Source organism: Dasypus novemcinctus, chromosome 8 (assembly GCF_030445035.2).
Source record: "Dasypus novemcinctus isolate mDasNov1 chromosome 8, mDasNov1.1.hap2, whole genome shotgun sequence".
In the NCBI taxonomy this organism is placed as follows: Eukaryota; Metazoa; Chordata; class Mammalia; order Cingulata; family Dasypodidae; genus Dasypus; species Dasypus novemcinctus.
Window position 1 is genome coordinate 32,784,223 of NC_080680.1, and position 26,713 is coordinate 32,810,935.

General features: G+C 41.1%; 1 protein-coding gene and 1 non-coding gene across 7 annotated transcripts in view; both read right to left on the reverse strand.

The window, feature by feature from the left end:
• Positions 1 to 26,713, reverse strand: part of PCSK5 (proprotein convertase subtilisin/kexin type 5) — a 434,041-nt gene that overhangs the window by 38,009 nt on the left and 369,319 nt on the right. For 4 of the 6 annotated variants that reach the window (XM_058301654.2, XM_071216671.1, XM_071216675.1 and 1 more), the window contains exons 25-28: positions 11,111 to 11,153; positions 8,110 to 8,246; positions 7,172 to 7,372; positions 2,926 to 3,006 (exon numbers count right to left, since the gene is read on the reverse strand). In XM_058301654.2, the coding sequence (XP_058157637.1) occupies positions 2,926 to 3,006; positions 7,172 to 7,372; positions 8,110 to 8,246; positions 11,111 to 11,153 (462 nt within the window). The remainder of the gene's footprint in view (positions 1 to 2,925; positions 3,007 to 7,171; positions 7,373 to 8,109; positions 8,247 to 11,110; positions 11,154 to 26,713) is intronic. The other 2 variants (XM_058301655.2, XM_071216673.1) reach the window with 1 other exon arrangement.
• LOC111764045 (small nucleolar RNA U13) lies at positions 19,480 to 19,583 on the reverse strand. The gene has a single exon (XR_002796753.1). It is a non-coding gene; the product is annotated as a small nucleolar RNA U13 (small nucleolar RNA).

Sequence of the window (26,713 nt, forward strand, 5' to 3'; positions counted from 1 at the left end):
AACATCACTCAACCAGTACTTGTTGAGATCTGGACTAAAGCTCAAGAATTTGCATTTCAGCTTTAGCAGGACTCATACAGGGAAATTATTAGAAAAAGAAGCTGGAGCTTGGAATGTATAAGATGAACGACCTTGGCCCTTCCGTCAGTGGTTGGCATCTTAGGATTCCCCTGCATTTCCCGTCCTCCCTCTTTTCCTTCCTTCCCATCCCTCTCCTCTCCTCTCTCCCGGACATCCTGGCATAGTTGGCTCTCTAGTCACACCTGCCTTCAGAGTCCAGCTCTGCCACCCACTGGGCAGGTAACCATGGAAACAGTAATTCAACTCCCAGAGTTCACCTTTCCGTGTCTCTAAAAGGAGGGAAAATGATTCCTCTCTTATAGGACTTTTGTGAAGCTTAAATGAGATAATGCGTAGCACATGCTTAACACAGTTTTAGTAAATGTTAGTTGCTTCTGTTTCATTTCTTCTCATTCCTGACTTCCTTATTTGTTCCTGCTCCAGCCCATCTCAGAGACTTTTGTTCTCTTTCCCTCTCTCTTTTCTCTACCCTGTACCTGTTAGAGGAGGCATTGTTTGGTTTCCATGATGGTGCTCACGGTTACCAAAGCTGCTGAGTCTCGCTACCGAGGGAACTAGATTCAAATATATACATTTGCATGTATGTTGTATATGTGTTTAACTTATGTAAACATATGCATTTATGTATTTGTTTATGCAGAAATACATATCCATGGATAGCGAATACATCCAGATGCACTCACACACACATAAATATTACATATACATGTGGCTGTCCATGCCGAGTGGCAGTTTTTTTTCCTAGTATGGAGAGAAAATTTTGGCCTGGCTTTCCAGTAGACTAATTAAAGCTGGTGACTGACTGAGGAACTCTCCCTGGGGGGACCTGTTGAGCAGTCAGATTAGCCTTGGAAGGAGGAACAATAGTCACATGGCTATCCCAAAGTGGCCCGAGCCTCTCAGCACGCCTGAGTCTTTCCTTGAAGGCTGTTCCAACCTGACAGGTGTTAACAGCAGGAAGAAAGACTTGGGATAAGGCAGCAGAAAGATGAGCAAAAAGCAGTTTCTTTTCTGTGACCAGTCAAGATGCTCACTTAATGGGTGAGCAGTTAAAAAATGCTAACCAAAGATTATTCCTTGGGGAAGCAGATGTGGCTCAAATGATTGGGCTCCTGCCTACCACATGGGAGGTCCATGATTCAGTTCCTGATGCCTCCTAAAGAACAAGCTGGCGTGACAGGCAGGCGTGGCAGGCTAACACAAGATGGCAATAAGAGACACAAGAAAAACAACAGCGAGAGACACAACAAAGCAGGGAGCAGAGGTTCCTGGTGCCTCCTAAAAAGGACAGGCAGGATGGCGAGCTGGCGCAACAAGATGACTACAACAAGAGACACAAGAGGAAAAAAACAATGACAGACACAAAGCAGGGAGTGGAGGTGGCTTAAGTGATTAGGTGCCTCCCTCCCACATTGGAGGTCCCGTGTTTGCTTCCGAGTGCCTCCTAAAGAAACAAAAGAAGATGAACAGACACGGCAAGTGCAAACAATGAGGGGGTGGGGAGACATAAATAAATAAAATAGTCTTTAAACAACAACAACAAAGAATATTCCTTGGACGGTAGAAAATATTCCCTGGAGCACCTGGAAAATGTTTAATGTTTTATGTCCAGGTCATGGGCTTATTTGAGTTTCTCTTTTTCATACTAAAATTTTGTATTACTAGAGATAGTTTCACTTATTTTCTCATGTTTTTAAAACATGTAATATATTCTGGCTCTTGGACATTTTCCTGTTCACACTCGGTTTAAAATTCTGTAATGCTCTCATTTATCCACCGGAGGGAGCTCGGTACAAGCATTTAACTTTACAATTAGCTATGGGCCATGGGCGAAGTTATCTCCAGCTAGGCTTTCTGATCAAATTTATCACTGTGTGGTAACACCTTTTATATAGATTGATTTTGTAATGAAACATGAAAGATTAGCAACTTAATTTCAAAAAGTATATTTTGGAATTTTCCTGTTTCTCTCTTGACCTTGGTTATATATTTTTTCCACTCCAGAAGTTCTAGACTGTAGAGAACCTCAAAAGAAATTTTTTTTTTTCTTATTTTGACCAATAAAGTTTATAGTGCTCTGCCTTCAGAAATGACTATAGCTAAACCAAATAAAACAGGGGTCCTTTTAAATTTGTTTTGAATAAGCAATACTTACATGGTTCAAAATGTAGAAAAGGGCATATACTATGAAGTTTCCCTCCCAGGTCTGAGCCCCCAGACACCTCCCCCTTTCCAGAAGCAACCAATTGTACAAGCCTCATGTCCACTTATCCAGAAATACCCTAGGCAGATACAAGCAAATACATGTGTGCATTTGCTGCCCCCCTTCTCTGTCCTTTTTTAATACAAATTGCATTTATTTACACTTTGTTACCTTGCCTTTTTTTCCTTTTATCAAGATATTTTGGAGACAGCTCTCCATCAGTACATAAAGAACGTTCTCGTTCGTTTTGATGGCTCCATGGTATGCCTATTGTTAACCATTTAGTTTGCGTCCAATCTTGACTATTTGAACTAATGCTGCAGTGATTGGGAAGGCAAAATATGCTTCTTCATCGCCATCTCAGAGACCTGAAAGCACGGAGGCTTTTCTTGATAGCTTCCCCCAGACATAAACACTTAACATGTCGGGAATGTCCTTGTAGATTACAGAAATCTCCACTGCTGAATTTCCTCTCAGGCTTTCCCCTTTGAGTGTCCACTTTTAAGTCATGCTCTGGCCACCCGCCCCTCTCCGTTTCTCTCTTAGGATTATCCGCCTCCCAGATCTTGGGTTTGTTCCTACAGCACAGGGACGCTCTGGAGGTGCTGTGTTTGTCTTCATTCTCCCTGTTTCCCTGTTACCTCTTTTGGTTTGAACCTTCCACCTTCGTCCTTCCTGCAGCAGGCTCTTCATCAAAGATGGGCTTGCAATGGTCGCGGGTTCTTTTTTATTAAAAAGAAAAGTGTTTTATTCTTTTAATGCAAAAAGGATAAAGAAGATGATAACCTCATCCATAACCCCACCTCCCAGGAAATGTCTGCTGCGTACCCTTTGGCACATAGATTTCCCATCTTTATATTGGATGTGTGAGCATAATTACATATATGTATTTATCTGTGCAGTCATTTACATATTCTACATCTATAACACTGATCTTGTATTTTTCACTTAACATTATAAAAGTTCACAGGTATTTTTTCTTGACATAAAATTCTTTGTAAACATCACTTGTAAAGGTCTGCCTATTTATTTGCATGAACCAGAATTCACTTAACTTGCTTTCTTTTGTTTTATTTTTAGATTGCTCACCTCCTTTTTTTCCCTATTATAAATAAAACTGCTATCAACATCTTTGTGAAGACTCATTATTCTTAGCTATGTCAGGCCCTGCCAAATTGACTCTTTTTTGTTGCTTCTTTCTAGGGCTGCTTTTCACAAACCTGTATTACTCTGCAGGCCCCCAAAAGTGCTTTCTTTCGTGAGCGAGGGAAGGCTGTTGGAAAGTGGACTAGTGTTTCATGTGTTAAAACTGGATCAGGCTGAAGGCTTAGGGGATAGATGAACTATCATGGTGTACATATTAGGCGCTGGGAGCTTAATGTGTGTTCTCTCATTGAATTCTCACAAAGATGTTGGGTGAGGGATTCCATAATCTCAATTTATAGATTAGGAAACAGAGGCTTAGAGCAGTCATGTAACTTGTTCAGGTTCACACAGGTGGTAAAGAACAGAGTCAGGGAATGAATGCAGGCACACCGAAGTCTAAAGCCCCTATTCATTAGGGAGCTTTTTGAATAATTAACTTAGATTTTAAAATCTAAATTTTATTCATAATTTGACAGAGGTCAAAGCAGTGGAGTGCTGGCAAACTTGCTCTCTGAAAATACAAAACAAAATGAACAACCTGATTTGTGTTTTGCCAATTTCTTTGGTGTAAATACTCCCACATGCCTGGTTTCAAGCTGCCAAGGGGTTTAACAACCTACTTACTGAATTCTTAAGTTTTTAATAATCAGCAAAAGCTGACACACATGAATTCTTCTCACCACTAGGCTAGAGGTTTCACAGGACGGGCTTCTTTACCCAGTGACACGCCCTCTCTGCACTCGAGTTCTGGTTGGTTAATTAACTAAAAATGATGTTCTCGTTTCTAAGTTAAGTAACGCAACTGCATGCATCTGCAAAGTCCTTCTAAAAATCCAACTCTTGTGTCATCTTTAAGGTTCCCTAGAGTTCATTTTTATTAGGCAATGTATCTCCCCACTATTAGGAAATTTTTCACATGGCTTTCAGTATTTCTGACTGAATGACTCTGGGATTCCAGTTCAACCTCCAGTCGAGGAATTATAAGATCAAAAGACAGGCTAGTGATAAATTGTTGGGATGTGGTCAAAGATAAAAAGATAATTTGCCTCATCTGCACTTTGAAGATTAAACTATCATCAGAACACTTAATTAGAACCTGCTACATACATGGTTTTAATCAATGCTGGCAAGAGGTGGGGAGGGAACTGGGAAGGAATTACTCCTGGGACGTCCCAGTGCCACCAGGTGGAAAACCACTTAAAATCCAAATGATTTAACAGTAATACTGTCAACTCTTTCCATTCCCAACAATGGTTTCAGGAAACCAGTGGAAACCATCATCTTTCAAAGTTTGTGGTTCCAGCACCTGAACATTTCCACCAGTGGTGGTAGTCGAGTCACTGATGAAGCATCTATGCCTGTTTAATATCAATTCCATTCCTACCTTTTGTGGAAAAGTAGACTAATCATCACAATATATTGGAGACTGGGACAGGGGATCTGGAATAATCTGAACTCTTGGTGCAATGCAGCGATTTTTGGTGGTGGGAAGCGTGGAGTTGAGTAGCCATCTTTGGAGATTAATCCATCTTGGCTGGAGGATTCGTCAGGCGTGGCCTGACATGTGAGGGAATCGCCATCCTTGGACCGGGCTGGAGGTATTGCCACTTTGCTGCTAGTTGACAAAGAATGATGGCCCTCTCTCTCATCCTTGCCACTCTCATCCTGATTAGCCGCCTTCTTAAGAGAGGAGTTTGGTGAACACTTGTATGGATTTTTATTTCAAGGGCATTTTCCCAGCACACGCTAACATATACTCATGTGGTAGGTCGTAGTCTTCGGATGCAAACATGACCTTCTTGTTTCCACTGGGGAGCAGTGTGGGTGAAGGAATGGACTGATATTTGTCCCATCTTACCTTTCCTAAGTATGTGCTTAAAAAAACAGGCAACAAAGACAACCTTGCTGGTGCCACCTAGGCAACCACATCCTCTCACAAACACAAATTTGTCTGGGCTTCCTCTAAGTTCACCTAGGAGGACTGCAATCTGCTTTCCATCATCTTCAAGGTGTGGCAAATTAGTGTTTGTTCTCTGGAACCCTCTGCTCTCCTATTATACTCCCGACTTTGTTTGGAAGGAATAGAAGTCAGGAGAAAGAAAGAGGCACTGGCTAAATCCTCCCAGGGCTTTATGGGTTGCATTTCCCACTGACTATCCACTTCGTTGCCTTAAGCTTTCCTGGGGAAGCTGAGCTCTGGCTTTACCTTTCTTGGTGACTAAACATTTTTTCCCTTCTTGTTAATGGTCTGCATGTCTTATTCATAGATCGTAGAAAGGGAAAAGTGGAACCATATCATTGAATTTATTGCCTTTGTCCAGCCATGAGAAACATTCTCATCTGCTGCCCAAAGTCCTTAGTAGTACTAAGCCCCCAAATGGATCAATTCCTTCATCTCTTCAACAATACTGCATTTTGATGGTGGAAAATATGAAGGGGTGGGTGCGGTGCTTCGACAAAGGGAAACAATCAGAGCCCGATTTTTTCTTGCAAAATGCGTAGTCCAGTTGAAGGGACGCGTAATCATTTGGGGGAATCAAGTCTGCTCTGACTCTTGGCTCCCTGGATCTTTTCATCATCTGGTATGCCAGATAAAATACAGATGTTCTGAACTAGCAACACAGCACCAGACCATTTTCCTCTTGGCTTGTACTGCCTCTTAAATGCCTGAATGCCAGACAAACTCATTTTCAGCATTTTAGTTCAGCTGTAATTCACGGGAGATATCCCAATCTGGATTGAATAATTTTCTTCCCAGCTCTGTCTCTAAAATTGGCCCTGTGTTCTCCTTGGCCTTTGGCTGCTCCGAGCTGCTGTTCCTTTAAGTCACATGTGCGACACTGTCCCAGCAGACAGCGCCATGGACATCCTTCCTCTCAAACCCAGCAAGAGGCTTTTATCCTGCCCCAGATCTATCACTCTCTCAAGCCCTTAGAAAACTCATCCTGTGTGGACCTCTTCGCAGCTGCTGTTGCTCCTGCACTGAAATGACCCTTTTAACAAAAGTCCTTGCCTAGAAATCAAATGGAGAACATCTCTTGTTCCGGGAGAGTCTCTGTGTAGAATGTGAATCAGATTTTTTTTCCAGCAGGAAGAGGAGTTTGTTTCTTTAACCACTTCAGACATGGAGAAGTCACTCAAGTTTGTGAAGCCTCTAACCGAGGCTCAAAAGTGAGGAGGCCAATTCTGAAGACTTAGGTGAGAATGAGACCCATGCCAACCTCCCAGCTCCTCATTCTGAAATCAGGGAGGGCAACTTTTAAAAGGCAAGCCCAGTGGTGTCAGGTTCTAATTTAGTCAGAAAGCTCAGTTGTTTGAAGATAAGGTTCTGATACTTTAGAGCAGTTCTTCCCTGTCTGGCTGGAAAAGTCTACTCTACCTGCCTCTTTTCTTTAGTCATAATGAAGATGTCCACGCACGTGATAGAAATGATTTTAAAATGTTTGAGAAAATGGTAGCTTGGGTCATCTCTCTGTAGGGCTCTCTTTACACGCTCCTGGGTCAACTCCACCCCCATAGAAGCTCTTGTTGCTCCTTGGGCTCCCCCTGCTGGCCAGATGCCAACAACAGCCTCCTACCGTGGGAGCACCAGACAGCAGCCCAGACTTGGTCCTCCCTCCAAGCTCTTGCTTCCCCTCCCAGCCTTCATCTCTTTGCTATCTGGAAAGCAAGGGTTAAAAGAGGGAGGAAGGCAGAGTAGGCGGCTAGATCCCTGCGCCCTCTCTTTGGGGAGATACATACCATTCCAGAATTTGCCTTCCACCTGGGTCTCGGCGGGATCTTCACACTTCCCATGCGACAGCTGCAGTCCTTCTCTGCAGCTGCTGCACTGGTCGTAGCCAAGACCAGTGCAGGTTTCGCAGGCTCGATGGCAGGGTTCGCATTCTCCTATTTCTGGGTCGCCGTAGAAGCCAGGGCCACACTTCCGCACACAACTGCCACCTAAGTCGGAACACAGAAAGGAAGCGTGAAGGCAGGAGCCAACACATCACCTTGGTTCTCTTCCAATTGGGAATTTAAATTGTCCATCAGCTCAAAGGGTTAAGGACCCTGAATAAAGAACTTTCCATTCTCCAGGACTTGAAAAACTCCAAGTAAAATGAATCTCTAGATAGGGAAATATCGAAGATTGCCATGGGCTCTGTCCCACTGCCTCCCCCACAAACGTTCAAGAGCGCTGGTCTGTTAGTTCTTCTGTTGGAAGAATCACGGTCTATTTATTTCCTAACCACCCATGTCCGTCAAAGTCAATGGGTTGACCCAGACATGAGAGAAGGGGTCTTGTTAAATCTTACACTGCATAGGAACACGTAACATGGATTACGTCTCCGGGAAAGGGTCATGGCTGTGCAAGTTCCAGGTGACTTCAGTTCCAAGGCATTTCTCTTCAGGCACCCAGCTCCTATTTCCCCCTCTCCTCCTCACCCCACCCCTACCCCTTATTTCCGTCAACTTGGAGATATTTGAGATTAATTAGTGAAATACAAACTAAGCTTTAGGAATAAAAGCAGAAGGAAGTTCTGGCTAATGTTTATTTTCAAGCCAAATTAAAATTCCTCTTTGGACAAGAGTCACCAACACACAAAGACTGAAATCAATCAACTGAGTTCGCCTTTTGCTCTGCCTGGGTGCTGGGTTGGAGTCTTGCAAGTGCCATATGGTGGCACTTTCTGGCTTACCCAAGAGAAAGAAGCCCTCTTCACACCAGTAACACTCGTTTTGGTCACAGTTGCCACAATTGGTATCACACCTCTTGCATTCATGTTCTTCAGTGTAGGTCTTCTCAGGACAGGTTCTGTAACAACGGTATTCAAACCTAGAAGAAGATGCAGTTTCTTCCATGAGATGTGTTGGCATAGATTTTTTAAGCACCATAGATTAATTTCTTTATTTGTGTCTATGAATTTTTTTAAAAAAACAGGGGTAGATATGGATATCAAAGGAAGAGACTTCCTCTTGGTCTGTTATGTGCCCCAAACCAAGTCTTCTCCTCTGGACCTCTGACCATCCTTCATCAGGGCAGTTGGGAGAGGGTTTGAGAGAGGGAAAGGAGAAAGAAGTAAACTAGTTATTTATGGACTACTGACTATGTGTCACGCATTAGCTCATTTAAACCTTCACCCAATCCCAACGCAGTAGACATTATTTATTTTTAATTTCTACATAAGGGACCTGAAGCTCAAAGTTAAATGCTCTAAGTCATGTAGGTAGTTAAACATGGGGCTGGGACTTTAGCCAAGGTCTTTCTGAATGGCTAGTTGGTGTGCTTTTGCCACATCACACCTGGCATTTGCAAGGACTGAAAGAGCCCAAAGTTGAGTTCCAAAAAGCTTATCAAAGCAAAGTGTCTGTAACCACCAGATTATTAGCTTTTAAGTCATATATATTATCTCTTGTTCTCACACAGTATACCTCCAGTTGTAATTCAAATGCCACTGAACTGTAAGCTCACTTGAAGGAGGAGGGGAGTGAAGTTCATGGCCCTTTCGTGAATGTCATAGCACCAAGATCTAAGGGATGGGGCATGGATGTGGCTCAGTGGTTGAGCACTGGCTTCCCACATAAAAAAAAAAAAAGATGTTAGGGGAGAAGAGAGGATATAGCTCATTGATTGAGTGCCTGCTTCCCATGTGCGAGGTCCGGTTCAATCCCTGGTACATCCTAAATTAAAAAAGCAAAACAAAAAAAGCTATCAGGGGAAATCTTTGCATTACTTCCTTAAGAACTTCTATTGCTCAGCTAATTTTTATTAGTTGTATTCAAAATGACAAAATACTCTAAAAGGTAATTCATGTGTGTTTCTTGAGAAACAAACTTACAAAACCTCTGTTTTCCATTTAGTGATGTTGGGACATGCTCTTTTAGTGTATTTGTTTGTCAAGGGGTTTTATGAAGCATGCTCTTTAGCATGGCAGTAGTGAGCCTGAGAAGCTGATAGGGCCAGTGCCAAAGTTTAAAAGAGGACTTTTAAAAGCTGTCACTAGCGACAGAGGAGGTAGATGCAGGTTAGGGGGTGTGTTCAGGTGTCAAAATGAAGAAGGCAGCCAGGGTAGAGTTAGGTTGGAGAGGGCAGAACTATTAATATAAGAGGGCCGAAGAGGAGAATTCCTCGCCTACTTGTACATGATCACCATTTCTTTATTTGAGCCTAAGTTCTCCTTCCTTGGTTCTTAGATGTGTCCCCCAACCACATGACCTCACCAAGGAATGGCTGTCTTTCTGCCATTTCTCCCTGGGGATCTTTTTTTGATTTTTTCTTTCTGAGGTACTGGAACCAGGAATTGAACTGGGGACCTCGTATGTGGAAAACCAGTGCTCAGCCACTGAGCCATCTTGCCATCCCTGAGTTGGTTTTCTTGTTTGTTTTCTTGTTGTTGGTCTTTTGGGTTGATTTTAGAAAGCACCAGAAACCAAATCTGGGACCTCCCGTGTGGGAAGCAGGTGCTCTACCACTTGAGCCACATCTACTCCCTCCCTGGGGATCTTGTGGCAGGTGGTCTGCTGGGTGCGTGCCAGCTCTGAGCATGCTAACAAATAGCTGTCTGGTCATGAAATGTCATCTGGTCTACCTTATAGTAATCAAACCTGGGGGGCCTCTTCACCACTCCTTCCCCTCAGCAGATCAGGGGTGAGAAGTTGCAGACGCAATAGCCATTGGAGAGAATAACAGGCTATTCTGGAAAAATTGGGTTAAAGCTGTAGGTGAAGTAATAAGTTTCAGCTTTTGGGACTTCCTTTTCCTTCGCATCCACTCCCCACCCCGTTAGTGGTTGCCCATCTGCATTTTGAGCCATTTCCATTGTGAGCCACAGACTCTGATGGAGTGAAAGGCAATGGAGGTAACAGGGAGAAGACCCAGAGCTAGGCCACCACTAGCTTGGGGTGCAACTTCAGGGGAACCATCAACTTTCTGAGCTTCCGTTTCCTCTTCTGGAGAGTAACATCCATCCTGTATCCCTGAAAACCTTGCTGGGCAGGGGAAGAGAGGAGCGGACATAAGAGTTTGTGTAGTCAGGATGACAGGGAGGAACGAGGGAGCCTGTGCACCATGCGGGGCCTCCCTTTCCTTCTCCTCTCCCTTCTTTTCTTGGTTTTTCTTCCAGGATAGGCACCGATGCATAATGGAAAGGAGACTAGTAAGAGAATAGGAAGGGGAGGTGATGTGGAACGTACCATCTTAGACTTCGTAGCTGTCTGTTGGAGCCCTTTGGGGATGATGTGTTATTGATGTTTCATTTAACCCAAAGGTTTGTGTCCCTCGTTAGCCAAGGGATGACGAAGAGTGCAGCCCAGCACGTGGCTTCAGCCAGAGCGTCTGACTTGAGTTAAGGACAAGGGCTCCATACAGACATTTGGACACAGCTTGCTCGGGCTCGGGTCTGTTATTAAGGTCTGTCCATAAACAGCCAGGTCTGAATCTTGGTAAGCCATGGCAAGATTCCTAGACACCAGTGTCAGGCTGGATGACTTCCAGGATCAGGAAAGGGAAGGTCTCCTTTCGAGGCAAGAAAACAGCTGGGTTCTTATTGCTAAATCCAAGATTTGCTCATTAATAGCCTGACAGGACAGAGTTGCTTCAGGCTACAGGGCCTCTTCGCTTTAATCACTGGATTCAGGATTAGGCTAGGAATGCTTAAACTGCAGAAAAGTGAGTGCCATGAAAAAGAAGGTCAAACTTACATGTAATACCCTGTGGTGCAGGAGGTACAGGTTCCTGGATCATCTGGAAAAAAAAAAGGATAATAATGAAAAATAATAATCACCAGAAATTTGTCATTGGGAAAGCTGTGACTTGAGACAAATAACCTCCTGAGCTCGTTTTAGGAAATGTGCTGTCCAGAACTGATATCTGAACAGATGGCACCATTTTAAATTAGTAACAGGATGTACACTATAGTTCATTTTATCCAAGGTAGTAAAATCAGAGTTCTCATAAATGCTTGGCCCTGACTTTCAAGAAGGAACAGGCCAAAGCTACTGGGTCTTTAAATTGCAGAGCAAAAACCACTCCCCGCGAAGAACTCCCTGTTCTCGTCTAGGTAGAGGCATCTGGTATGTCCACACAAACATTTGGAAGGGGCTGCAAGCTTCAGACCACGGATGGTGGGCTTTCCACAAGTTACCCCGAATGCCTGCCCAACTGAAGGAGTGTCGTTTGGGAGGCTCCTTTGAAATCTGGGCAATTATCTTTCCCAACAAGAATACCCACTTCGTGTTCTGCACTTCACGATCCTCTTAAGGAAACTGCTGTCCTCGTTAAGTGCAGTGTGTGCAAGTGTCCCTGTTGGCTCAGAGAGGACTCTTTCCTGCAGCTTTCAGGGGACTTAAAGGGAGAAAGAAGGGATTTTGAATATCACCAACTCAGCCTATTCCCCTCCCTCCTAAGCCTTCCAGGAGGTTCAACTCCTAAATTTGATTATTAAGAGAATTCTATGACCTCTGGCCTGAGATTCTTGTGCCTAACAGTTACCTCGGGCACGTTCCGTCTACTATTTTATCCATACCCCAGTCCTGTGCTTTCTAATAAAAATGGAGAACATCTGCTCCTCTTTAAAATGTTCCTTTGGCACATGAAGATTTTTATGTCCCTTTTAACTTCATTTAAATGAAATAAAACTGTCCTCTAGACTTTGTGCATAGCTTTGCTTTCTCATCTATTCTTGAGTCAACTCTGGTTTTCTCAAAGGCTACCCTTTGGCGTAGAGACAACCTCACCCAAATGTTTAGTCTCACTTTCATCTGGGGTCCTTTGTCATTGCAAAATGACACTACCGTGTATTACATGCAATATGGCTAATGCATTGCACCAAAAGTTATAGCAGAAAAATTTCTAGCAGAGCCTCTGTCAGTTGAGTGGGAATTCCCAGAACCAGAGTGGGAGGGCACCAGCATGGGAGCCGAGCTACCTGCTTCTAGTTTAAAGTTTTAACCTGGCCTTAACCGTCTTTGAACTTGCGTACACGTTACTCTACGTCCTGGGACCTAGACTCTTCAGCTGTAAAATAAGCAGGTTGGACAAGATGATTTTAAGCTCCCCAAAAGTCAAGGATACTGAAATTGAATCTCACAAGAGTAGGCAACCTATAGGTCACTCGGGGCCAAATCCTGCCATGTCCATTCATTTACTTATGTCTGGCTGCTTTCATGCCATAATATCAGAGTTGAGAAGTTGCAACAGAGACTGAAAATATCTCCAATCTGCCCCTTTGCAGAAAAAAGTTTGCCAACCCCTGGCTGCAGTACCATTGACTCATGATTTTGTCATGCTCGCCGTGTTAGTTGATGTTGGTATAAATGCTGTTATCTTAACAGCTGGCCTGGGAGTTCCTCTTAGAGGAACTATATTTAGGATAATTCCTTGTTAAATTACTTGTGATAGAAGTTTTATTGGAAGGATTGAGTGAAAGTCAAACAACCAAGGAGGTAGCCAGGTGGGTCTGCAGGTGGCTGTGAATTGCTCATGGGAGGGAAATGGCTTCTAACGCCTAGGTCAACATGGTGTTTTAGAAGGCAGCTAAAGCGGGACAGTGAAATGATCCAGAAACCATGCTAATTAAGAGGAACCCAGAATCTGAAGTGCCCATGAGGAAACAAAACTCTCTGAAATTCTCAGAAATCTTTGGGTAGGTTTTACACTTCCACAATCCTTGGATTGGGCCTCTGAATCCTTTTTAAGGGGATGCAGAGGTACCAATGAACACCACTGTTTCTGATAGGCAAATTCATTTCCTACCCTGAGTCTATTTTTGCATCTATATTCATCTTAGTTCTTCTCCTAAATGACTTGCTACTGCTCAGCTCACATTTGGGCAGCTTGCTTTTTTCTGCATGTCCCCAATGACTATGTTGGACTCTGACAGGTTTGCTAATTTGGCAGGAGCTGGGAAAATTCTAATCGTGGTCTCTAATGTTCTGGCCATCCCTTCCATCTAGGAACTTAATGAGCTTGCTCTCTGCTCCTTTAAGCAGGTCACGACGAAAATGTTAAACGGAACCAAGCCTCAGAAATGTGCAGACCATTCTAGTTTTGAGTTCAGGGACTTTTCCAGCCCACTTGCACAGTGAATTTGGTACCTTTACAACAGTTTGCATAAATGAATAATGCATAGAACAGGAACTGTGTTTTATAATAGCTTATGAATGTCCATTAACTGTTCTCCTCATTATCAGCTGTTCAAAAGAACAAGAATTATTTTACAATTTTGCCCCTCAGGAGATCCACGAGTCAATGGATTTAGCTTGACTACTGAGAGGCAGATGTTATGGGATTAAGGAAGAAGGTAACACTCCCCAATCTAGTCAACTTGGTATTGGAATGGTAGGGAGGGGTGGCTTAAGGAGAAAGATGAAATTTCCTGCCTTCTAGTGTCCGCATGTGCGTGGGAGGGTGGGCGGTCTAAATGAGCTAGCTAACATGTTACCGCTCTTGGACGGTTTTATCCAAAGTAGAATATTTAAATAGCTCTGGGCATGTAGTCTTGTCAAACATGTGAACTGAGAGAGAGTATTTTGAGGAAGGGTGGGGCAAGTTCCGTCAGAATTCAGAGAGCCTTGCACATTTGGAAAGAAGCCTTCAGAAACAGTTGCTGGCTTCTAGCTTCTGATGTCCCCCCTAAGGAGAATGTGTGAGCAGATGCCTTGTCAAGACTGGGATACAGCCTTCCTTTCTTCAGAAAACTCCTTCTTATTATCTCATCTTTAGGACATGGGGTGGGCAGGACTGCAATGTCCGCTTTGTCTTGAAAGCCTTCATGTTTCTCTGCCTCAACTTCTCCCTGTTTACTTGGAAAGCGTGGAGGCTGGGCCTCAATCAAGAACTGCTGAGGGCTGCTGCCCTTCACAGAGATGTTGACTTCTGCTGACACGACACATTTGCCGGTCAACGTACATTCTCTGTCATGTTATTTTGTTCGCAATAATACCTATAGCCTGTATGAGTGAATATGGCCACGTTAGTATCTATGGACATCTTACCTACAGAATGTATGGGAAAGGGGATATTTTAAACTTGAGATGGAACTGAACATTTAAAAGTGTTTGAGAAGAATAATTCTATTTTTAGAGTTTATGTAATCTTGATGTCACATTATTAAGGCTACATACAAGCTAAAATGCCTTGAATTTGCTGATTTTTTATTGTTCTTATTGCATGTATGTTTTTCGTTGGGCTTGAGGAGAGAACCCCTTTGTCACATAGTATCTCCGTATCCTAGAATTAGCCATGGATTTAGATAATACGCACAGGCAAAATCGACTGTACAAAATTGTGGGGAAAATTTGATTTCGGGGTGCTTCTCTCTTGTATTGATTATCTCCTTTCAGACTTCTGGCACTTTTTATCCATACTTCACGATACTCCAGAACTCTATCTACCACTCCCTATTTGAAACCCATCGACCCTGCATCCTATTGCCACTTCCTGAGATGAGCGACTCACTCGTATTTTAAAGGTGTATTCTTAGAAGTTTCCAAGGCTCGCATCTGCCTCAGTATCCTCTCAGATGTCCTGGACTCCCTAGGCTCCTACCTGGGCTCTCTTATGACTTCAGGCCACAGCTGTAAATGTTCCAGAAAACATCACCCACATTATTGCAATTCTACACACTGGCTGCTTACATTCCCTAGATGACCTTTACCCTTTGGTTCAGTCCCTTTCCCAGGACCCACTCACCTGGACCCAGTCACTCAATCAGCAGGAGCCGGTCACCTGAGTCCACAAAACTCCAGACACTATTCCCGTTCCTGGGATTCACGCTGACTAATGCCGCCCACATTTAGGCAAAGTATTAGACCAAACCTAAGCGCCATCCATATTCTATAGGTTTTTAGCTCCAACCGCATTCCAAGCGTCATCAGTAATAGAAATCTAAAGCAATAGTACTCATAGTTTTTTCTTGTGTGTGTGATTTTTAAATAATTTTATTGTCACATATTAATAAAGCATACAATCCATCCAAACTGTATAGTCAATGGTATTTAGTATAATCACATAGTTGCGCATTTATTACTTCAATCATTATTAGAGCATTTTCACTATTCCAATAAAACAATAATGCTGAAAACAAAAAAACAAACAAAAAACTCTACCCTTTAATGAATCACCCCTCAATCTTTCTGTCCTTCCTCTGATCTACATAGCTTCTCTTCTATCTCCCAATTGTATTTATATTTTGAATAGATGGAGTCCAACAATATGTAGTACTTTTAGTCTGGTTTCTTTCACTTAGTATAAGTTCCTTTTTTTTCTTACCCTTAATTATTAATTTATTGCTCTGCACTACTGTCCGTAGTTTGCTTTAGTGGTTATTGTCTTGCAACATTAATGCACATTTGTTCAATTTCAAATAAAAACAGTCTTAAATATGCAATATTATCTATACTTATACTTCACATGAGGTTTCGCTATGTTGTACAATTCCATGTTGCATTTTTAAGCTTTCCTGGTAATATACATGACTTTAGACTTTCCCTTTTAACCACAGTCATACCTGTATATTAGTACTGCTAGTTACAAACACTGTGATGTGCTTTCACCATTTCTATTCATTTCCAAAGATTTATGAGCAACTTTTTTTTTTTTTTTTTACTAACTGTGTAGATTAAACAGCTTTCCGTTCTCTACCCTCATTCTATTTTCAATACTGGTGTACAGATTTTGCATGTCTCTTTTCCTATTTGGATGCCTTTTTTTTTAAGATTTATTTTTTATTTATTTCTTTCCCCACCCCATTGTCTGCTCTCTGTGTCCATTTACTGTGTGTTCTTCTGGGTCTGCTTGGATTCTTGTCAGCGGCACCAGGAATCTGTGTCTCTTTTTGTTGCATCATCTTGCTGTGTCAGCTCTCCGTGTGTGTGGCCCCACTCCTGGGCAGGCTGTGCTTTCTTCACGCAGGGTGGCTCTCCTTACAGGGCACACTCCTTGAGTGTGGGGCTCCCTTAAGTGGGGGACACCCCTGCGTGGCAGGGCACTCCTTGCACGCATCAGCATTGCGTGTGGGCCAGCTCTACACAGGTCAGGAGGCCTTGGGTTTGAACCCTGGACCTCCCATGTGGTAGGCGGACACTCTATCCGTTGAGCCAAATCTGCTTCCCTGGATGCCTTTTCTGTATTTATTTTTCTTTTCTAATTGCTCTAATTAGAATTTCTAGCACAATGTTGAATAACAATAGTGACAATGGGCATCCTTGTCTTTTTCTGTTCTTAGAGGGAAAGCTTTCAAACTTTCCCCACTGAGTATAATGTTGGCCTTGGATTTTTCATATAATGCCCCTTATCATATTGAGGAATTTTCTTCCATTCCTCTTTTGAAGTATTTTTTATTAAGAAAGGATGCTGGATTTTGTCAAATGCCTTTTCTGCATTGATTGAGATGATCATGTGTTTTTTTTCCCTTCAATTTGTTAATGTGGTGTATTACATTAGTCAATTTTTTTGTGTTGAAACACTCTTGCATACCAGGAATAAATCCCACTTGACTGTGGTGTATAATTCTTTTAATATGCTGTTGGGTTCTATTTGCAGTATTTTTTGAGAATGTTGCATCTATATTCATTAGAGAGATTGGTCTGTCATTTTCTTTTCTTGTAGCATCTTTATCTGGCTTTGGTATTAGGGTGATGTTGGCTTCTTAAAGTGTGTTGGGTAATTTTCCCTCCTCTTCAATTTTTTGGAGTAGTTTAAACAGGTTTGATGTTAATTCTTTTCAAAATGCTTGGTAGAACTCACCTGTGAACCCATCTAGTCCTGGACTTTTCTTTTTTGGGAGATTATTGATAACTGATTCAATTTCTTTAAATGTGATTGGTTTATTGAGTTCTTGTAGTTCTTGTAGAGACAATGTAGGCTGCTTGTGCATTTCTGGGAATTTGTCCATTTCATCTACCTTGTCTAATTTATTGGCATACAGTTTCTCATAATATCCTCTTATGATCCTTTTTATTTCTGTGGGGTCAGTTGTAACTTCTCTCATTTGATTTCTGATTCTATTTAATTGCCTCGTCTCTCTTTTTTTCTTTGTTAGTCTAGCTAGGGGGTTGTCAATTTTATGGATCTTCTCAAAAAAACCAGCTTATGGTTTTGTTGATTATCTCTATTGTCTTTCTTTCCCAATTTCACTTATTTCTGCTCTAATCTTTATTATTTCTTTCCTTCTGCTTGCTTTGGGATTGGTTTGCTGTTTTTTTTTCTAGTTTCTCCAGTTGTTCAGTTAAATCTTTGAGTTTAGCTCTTTCTTCTTTTTAAATATAGGTATTTGGACTATAAATTTACCCCTCAAGAATGCCTTTGCTGTATCCCATAATTTTTGATAAATTGTGTTCTTTTTTTCATTTGTCTCAATGTAGTTATTAATTTAACTTGCAACTTCTTCTTTGACCCACTGATTATTTGGGAGTATGTTGTTCAGCCTCCACACCTTTGTGAATTTACTTATTTGTATCTATTATTAATTCCCGGTTTCATCCCATTATGACCTGAGAAGGTGCTTCATAAAATTTCAATCTTTTGATATTTATAGAGACCTTCTTTGTGATCCAACACATGGTCTATACTGGAGAAAGATTCATGAGCACTTGAGAAGAATGTATAACCCTGAGATTTGGAATGCAACATTCTATATGTGTCTGTTAGGTCTAGCTCATTTATCATATTGTTCACATTCTCTGTTTCCTTGTTGATCTTCTGTCTAGTTGTTCTGTCTAATGATGTGAGTGGTGTGTTGACGTCTCCAACTATTATTGTATATGTATGTATTTCTCCCTTCAATTATGCCTCATGTATTTTGGGGCACTCTGGTTAGGTGCATAGATATTTATGACTGTTACTTCTACCTGTTGGAGTTTCCTTTTTATTAATATATAATAGCCTTCTGCATCTCTTATAACTTTTTTTTTGTATTTAAAGTTCTGTTTTGTCCCATATTAGTATAGCTACCCCTGCTCTTTTTTCGTTTCTGTTTGCATGGAATATCTTTTTCCAACCTTTTACTTTCAACCTATTTGAATCCCTGGATCTAAGGTGAGTCTCTTATAGACAGTATATGGATGTTTCATGCTTTTTTTATCCTATCTGGCAGCCTATATATTTTGATTAGGAAGTTTAATCTCATTCACATTCAATGATATTACTGTAAATGCGTTATCTACTTCCACCATTTAATTCTTTGGCTTTCATGTCATATCATATTTTCATCTATCTTTTTATTCTTTTCTATTCTTTGCTATTTTTGCCTTCTACATTCTCCTTCAAGCCTCTGTCTCCTGTCTTCCTTTTGGGCTGAGAGCTCCTTTTATTACCTCCTGCTGGATTCTTTTTATGATTTCTCTTAATTTCTGTTCATTTGTGAAAATTTTAACCTTACCTTCACGTTTGCAGACAGTTTTGCTGGATAAGGAATTCTCAGTTGGAAATTTTTCTCTTTCAGTATCCTAATTATATAATACCACTGTCATCTCACTTCCATGTTTTTTTGTTTTTTTGCTTTTGCTTTTAGGAGATACTGGGAATTGAACTCAGGACCTCATTTGTGGGAAATAGGTGCTTAGCCACTTGAGTTACATCTGTTTCCCATACCTCCATGGTTCCTGATGAGGAATCACACTAAGTCTTATAGGGTATTGCTTATATGTGATGGTTTGCTCCTTTCTTACTGCTTTCAGAATTTTCTCTTTATCTTTGGTGTTTGACATTCTGAGTAGTATGTGTCTTGAAGTAGGTCTATTTGGATTTATTCTGGTTGGAGGATGCTGTGCTTCCTGGACATGTAAATTCATTTCTTTCATTAAAGTTGGGAAATTTTTAGCCATTATTTCCTCAAATATTCTTTCTGCCCATTTTCATTTCCTTCCTTTTCTGGAACTCCCATGTCACATATGTTGTTGAGTTTCACCTTATCATTCATCTCCCTGAGCCCCTGCTCAATTTTTTCCTTTCTTTTTTTCTCTCTGTTCTTCTCTCCCTTCATTTTCAGCTGTTCTGTTTTCTGCATCACTTATTCTTTCTTCTATCATTTCAAATCTGCTGTTGTATGCCTCTTTTTTTTTTTTTTTCACAGCAGACAGGTACTGTGCCAACGTCATAACAAGGTTAGAGGGAGGCACAACTCACTCAAGCACATGAACCCCCATTCATCATGTTTATGAACCACAAAAGGATCTCTAATGTGTTTTTGATCTCACCTATCATGTCTTTCATTTCCATTAGTTTTGTTACTTTTCTACTCAGGTTTTCAAATTCTTCTTTGTGCTCACCCAGTTTCTTCTTGATGTCCTTTTTCTTTTTAGCTATATTGCCTTCCAAGTCATTGCTTTGATTTGGGAGATTTATATGAACCTCATTGATTAGTTGCCTCAAATTCTATGTGTCATCTAGGGCTTTAATATATTCCTTTGCTTCAGCCATTTATTTCTTTTTTATAGTATGGCTTGTAATTTTTTGTTGATGTCTAGGCATCTGAATGTGATGGTGAGCTCAATTTTTCTCTCTTGCTTATGATTTAGTGGCAGGAGGCTGTGTGTTACTACTGGTCTTTGATTCTTGGTTCAACTTGTTCTAGCTCTTTGGGTTGTCCCTGTTTAGTTGCTCAAATCTGAGTCATGGGCCCAGTAATGGGTTGCAGACCCACTTCCAAGGGCCTTGGGCAGGGAGACTGTAAAGACCCAAAAAGCTTCTCTTATTTATTTACTTTTAATTCCTTTGCATGTATTTCCTTGGTCTGACAGCAGATGGTGCTCTTTGGCAGACCTCTCAGTTCAAACCTTTGTTAAAATGTGCTCACTGTAAACCTGTTCAGAACGGGTGTGACAGAGGATTCTGCCTCAGGGCTATTCAGAGCCTCACAAATCAAACTTTCTCCAAAACTATTCTCCACTCATTGCCAGCAGCCCGCTCCCTTTTTCTGCATAGGAAACGATTCTACTCCCCTCTGCATCTCAACAACTAGGCCCAGTCAGTAGGGGGGTGTTTGAGAGGATTGGATCTCTTTAATCCAGTGACAGCTCCCCAGGCAAACAGTGGTGCAGCCCCATCCTGCCTGGAAGGGTTCATGGGACACAGAAGACCAAATTGTTGGTCAAAATTCAATCAGCCTTAGGCTGTGTCTCTCTTTCTCCCCTTTCCTGGGGAGGTGGACTCCTGTGGCTCCCTCTGTCCTTAACCATAGGCCAGAGGCTGGAGAATTCAAAGCCATCTGCTCCTTTGAGGGTGGAGGGATGGGTATTGGCAGCAGCAGATCCAGCTTTTGCTCACAGATCTTTCCTATTGAGTCTCTTTTTCTTTGTCCCTCATCTTCTGGGTGTTGTCCAACCTTCCCCTGGTTTCCTAAGCCCTTGCACATTTTTTTACCCAGGCTGTTTCTGTCTGTCCTCTAGGTATTTTTCTGGGAGAAAAGTGAATCCTGTGTCTCTTTAGTCCTCTATCTTCCCAGAAATCTCCTCATAGTTTTTTGATTGATTGCCCCATTGTTTTTTAAAAAAATTAGCATGCATCTGCAATATGTATATGTGTGTGTATATCAATTATTTACATGTATTGGTGCATTAATATTTTGCATATATAAAAGGAATGCTAAAACAGAACATTTAAGAAGATAACATAAAAATTAAAGTGAGCACAAGTTTTAGTTATTTATTTATTTTTACAGCCCAATGGATTATCTTGCAAATTTCTCTTTGGAGACCAGTGACCCAGGCTACACCCATCCTAAAGCCACACATAAGCTAGTGAATTCATACATTAATCTTCCAAAAACATGGTTTGCCTTTGTTCTTTTCTTAAAGTCGTAGGTGCAAGGAATGGTTCTCTGACTGGTTCGCTTATCTGCATGTAAGGACCCCCAAGCACTTGGCTTCTAGTCCTTCCTTAGCTGTCGACACACTATTTAATTCTAATTAACTTGTTTGCCTGGCATCTTTGGGTTGGGAGATAAGTGAAAAATATACTTGTGAATGAAAGTGTTTGGATGATATGATTTTTTTTTTTTTTAAAGTGTTTTTTTTTTTTAAGATTTATTTATTTCTCCCCCCCACCCCTCCTACCCCAGTTGTCTGTTCTATTTGCTGCGTCTTCTTTGTCCGCTTCTGTTGTTGTCAGCGGCACGGGAATCTGTTTCTTTTTGTTGCGTCATCTTGTTGTGTCAATTCTCTGTGAGTGCTGCACCATTCCTGGGCAGGCTGCACTTTCTTTGGCGCTGGGTGGCTCTCCTTACAGGGCACACTCCTTGCGCATGGGGTTCCCCTACACAGGGGACACCCCTGCGAGGCAGGGCACTCCTTGCACACATCAGCACTGTGCGTGGGCCAGCTGCACACAGGTCAAGGAGGCCCGGGGTTTGAACCGCGGACCTCCCATGTGGTAGGCGGATGCCCTAACCACTGGGCCAAGTCCGCTGCCCCTGGATGATATGATTTGATGCCCCTTTCCCACCTCTAATCTACTACCCTCTATCTTTAATACGTAAATTTGTTTCCCAGAACGAGTTTTCTAAATGAAAATTGCCAATGATGCTGTACCCATGAAAAACAAACTAAGCCTTCATTTTTTGGGAATAGCTTAAATGAGTTATGGTGCACATACATAAGATGGGCCATTAGACAGCCATTAAAATTTTGTTTCTTAAGAGTATTTAGTAACATGGAAACATTCTCATGCTAGGCTATGTGAAAAAGATGATAAACTTTACTTACGTCTGTGTACATAATGTGTATATTATATGTATAGCTATGGCTTTATAAAAGAATTAAAAGAATAAAGCTAAAACATTAACAGTAGTTATTTCTGTCATGTTATTTATGCATGTATATATTTCTATATTTTCCTAATAAATATGACTCAGAAATAATTAGAATAAAAAAATGTTATTCAGAAAGGAGATGCTTAGGTTATGCATTCCAGGGGTCATTTGGGCCAAGCATTTAGAAACATTCACCTCCCACAGATCTCCTGAGGCAGTGTGCCATTTGGTTATGCTCTTCAATTTTTCTCCCTTTCCTGCTCACTTTGTGTCATATTTTCATTTTTCTCTCAAATCTTCCTAATTTTACATTACCAGAACAAAAATCACGTTATTCTATGGGGTATGGTTAAAACAGTGGCACGTGTTTCTACCAACTCTGTTTGAAAAAATTTGCGTTTAATATGGATTATTTTTGACAGGATTTTGTCAAGGAAGCAGATGACAAGGAAATTGGGTTATTTTTGGCTCTGCCTCAGACTTGCTAAATGGACTAGGGCCTGTCACAGGGGACGAAGCATCCTTAAACAATCTCCTTTACGAGCACGGGCTGTCTTGTTAGAGCATCAACAGAATGTCCATCCCCTACTGAGATGCATTACTGCTCCGTTTGAGGGGAGAGACAGCATTACAAGCAGCCAATACTTGAACTATTTGGTGCAGTAATTAAGCACATTGTCAATAATGTATATTCTTCCAGAGCAAATATGTACTTAATTATTGAATGATGCGGTACAAATTGGTAGGAGAGCCACTGACATTCTTCAATCCACCCAAAGATAATGAACTGGGTAAGAGATTTATATGCCCGAAGAGTGCAACTAATTATAAACCCCAGACAGCACAAGAAAGTACATAACACAAAAAAGCCTTGGACTTAGAATTGCTTCAAATAATTAACACTCAAATACAGAATGGACCCTCTGACAGCCTTGCCAAAGCAGAAGATTTTTCTGGAAGGTTCAATGGTGCTGGGATACAAATTATTTGGTTAGAGGGACTACTGACGATTTCTACCCATTTTGCCCTCACTGGTGTCCAAGGACAATGAATACATATTTGATTGGCAATCTGCAAATGGCACAGCTGACAATGCAGCAGAACCCCCTGGAGGAACACAGTAGTAGAAAAGACCTGAATAAATAAATCATTGTCTACAAATGTTGGCCCAAAGTGGGCTCAGTCTTCTTTTGGACTCCAGTCTTTACCAAGCCTCCAATTCCAGCAACGCAACATCAAAATAGGCAAGCTGTTTGTGGATTTCCATGCTTCTCTAGGCCAACTGCTAGGTGGAATGATGGAGGAATACAGATGGCCGAGTTCCTACAAGGATAGCTACCATAACTGCACATTTATTCACTTCTTCATTCATTCTGGAGCTTACATTTTTGGGGAAGACAGGCCACTTAAAGAAGAATTAGATAACTATCAGAATGTAAGTAAAGTGTATACAGACTGTTCAACAACGCGGTAAACAGCTACTAGAATGTCAGCTCCATGAAGACAGGGTTTATTTTTTATTTTGGTTGGGTTTTTCCTGTAACTCCAGTACCTGGCACATAACAGATCCTTCATAAATATGCATTGAAAAGAGAGAATAAACACATAGGTATATGAATTCAGATAGTGATTAGTGCTATGGCATAAAAGAGGCTTAAAGTGTTAGAGAGTGATAAGGTTGGGGTGGAGGAGAAAGATCTTATTTCAATAGAATATTTAGGGAGAGTGTCTTTCAAGAATTGATATTTGAGTAGAGATCCAAAGATACCAAGAAGCTGGCTGTGTCAAGTTCTGAGAGCAAAGCATTCCAGATAGAAGCCAGAAAAGTTTGGCTTGTTCGAGGAACATCAAGTAGGTCCGTGGGCTGGAGTGGATGGAGGTAAAAGGAGAATGTTATGACATGAGGTCAGAGTCATGGCAGGACCAGATCAAAGAGGGTCTTACAGGCTGCGGTCGTAAGTTTGCATTCTAACCCATGAGTAATGGGGAGCTGTGAGAAGCTTTTTAGAAAGACCTGATGTAGTTAGATTGACATCAGCAGGTGTTGTGGGTGCTGTGTGGAAAATTACTCATTCTTTAGTTTAGAAGTGGTTACATCTATTAAATCTCTCAAGACTAGGATTCCACACAACACACTTGAGAAGCGCTTTTTAAAGATATATGCCAGAGGATAAATGACTAAGGCTAAATTATGAATGTGGCTGCAGTAATGAAAAATCAGATTTGAGAGAGATTAGAAAGGTAAAATTGAGAAGATTTAATGACAAGACAGGGGGGTGAGAGAGTAGCGTGACTCATTGGTTCTGGCTTGAACACCTGGATGGATGGGAAAAGAAGAGCACTCAGCAGTGAAATGAACTTAGGAGGATAAATAAGCACTTAACTGACCCTGTTCTATAGTCCATACCTTATAAGGAGCATATATAAACAGATGAGAAAGACAGACTCTTTCCTCAAGGAGGTGATGGGACAATAATTAATACGGCTAATTAGAGAAGAAACAATAGTGTGGAAAATGTCAGAATGGATAAACAAATCTAGTATACCAGAGAAATATTTGTTCAGGGACTAAGAGAAACAAAGTTATGATTTTCCCCTTGTCTCTTCCTACTTAATTGGGCTTTTATCTCTCCCTTTCAGGAAAAATTCAGATCATTCTTATCATACCTAGGGTTGCCAGATAAAATAAAGAATGCCAAGTTAAACTCGAATTTCAGATAAACAATGAGTAATTTTTAGTAAAAGTATGTTCCTTGCAATATTTGTATTTTATTTGCTAATTTGACAGCCGTGATAATTACCAAACACTGTTTTTTTTAAATCGATAGAAGGTCAGTATGGCAGATTAAGATAGTTTATATGGTTCTCCTAACTAAAACAGTTCTGGGTAAAACATGAAAATCATCTTTTAAATGCACTGCTGACCTGGCACAAAGTCAAAGTGAAATAAGAACTCTTGAGTTGTAAATAAACTACAAAACTTGCTTTCACCTTTAGGTTACCTACCAAAAACTAGGCCCTTGATCTTTCCCTTTGAAAGTTGCAAAGTGGTGTGTGTGTGTTTAGGGGCAGGTATTCAGGAGATAAAGTCTAAGGTCAAGGTTTACAAGTTTCAGTGTAAGGATGAATGAAAAATAAACTTGCCCAGGAGGAGAGGAAAGTGAAAAATCATGCTGGTCTTAGTCTTGGTAGATTAAAACAATAACAATAAAAACCTCTTGACAATTTGAACACAAGCCACACAAGAAATCAGGCACTCTGAGATAGTCAGTGGAAATTATTGACCACAGAAACCACAGATCTTGAAATTTTCTGGCACAGAATATGGAAATAACACATTTAATATGTTTAAAGAAATAAATGAACATCTTAAAAATATAAAATGACCAAAGAATTTGGAAAAGAACCAAATATAACTTCTAGAATTAAAAGACAAATATCAGAATTTAAAATTTAATGTATAGTAGATTAGACATAATAGAAAGAGAATCAGTAAACTCCAAGATAGATAAAAAGATCCAGAGAGAAAAAAAAAATAGAGAACAGGAAAGAAGGGTTTAAGAGACATAGAGGTTAGAATAAGAAGGTCTAACATAAGTCAAAGTTCCAGAAAGAGATAACTGAGAGAAGGGGAAAGAGGCAATATCCAAAGAGAACAGAATGACTGAGAATATTCCAGAATTATTTAGACGCCAATCATTAGTTGCAGGGAAGCCAAAGAATTGCAAACAACATATATATTTCTATTAGAAAAACCACTGGACTGAAACTGCAGAATAAACTTGGCCTATGGGGAAGGAGAAAGAGATGTAATATGTAAAAGGAAGAAAGTACCTTAGCAGAACACTTGAAAAATTTAGTGGATGAAAGAGCATCAGTCATTTCAAAGAGACACTAAAACAGTGGTAGAAAGTCCCTTGAAATTTTGATGGAGGAATGAGAGTTACAGAATATAGGAGCCAGAAGGGAACTCAGGCTCAAATCCTACCTCAAATGTCCTAAACGTATAGAGCATTTTTTCCCTATTTTGAGTCCTCTGATCCCCAGACAGAATCAGTCTTTTTTCCGAGCTTTTAGTAAACTTTTTGTTCATATTGATATTGCTGCTAGGAATATATCAGTTGGGATCTAGTGAATTGGTAACGATCTGTGCCAGCCAGGGACTATATCTTACTCATCTCTGCAACTCCAGTGTTGTGCTTAGCATTAAGTCTGTCCTTTTGCAAATACATTTTGAGCCCCACTATAGCTGGGGTTGTAATGATAACTAATTCCTAGTATAATATGGAGCTTGGAGTATAGGGGAGAATGCAGCACCCAAAAAGATACCACGACCGAATGCTGCGTGGTCAACACTGTGAACAATTAGCTAAGAGAATAGGGTGATCACTAACCCAGGGTGTGTTCATATGAGGGGTGCAGTGAAAGGAGGGTTCCTCAGAAAAGTGAATGCTCAGATTAAATCTGAAAGATGGATTAGTTAGAGGTGGGGGGGAGGGAAAGAGGGAAAGGCACAGCCATGTGGAGAGGGCTGAAGGCAGAGAGAGATAATTCC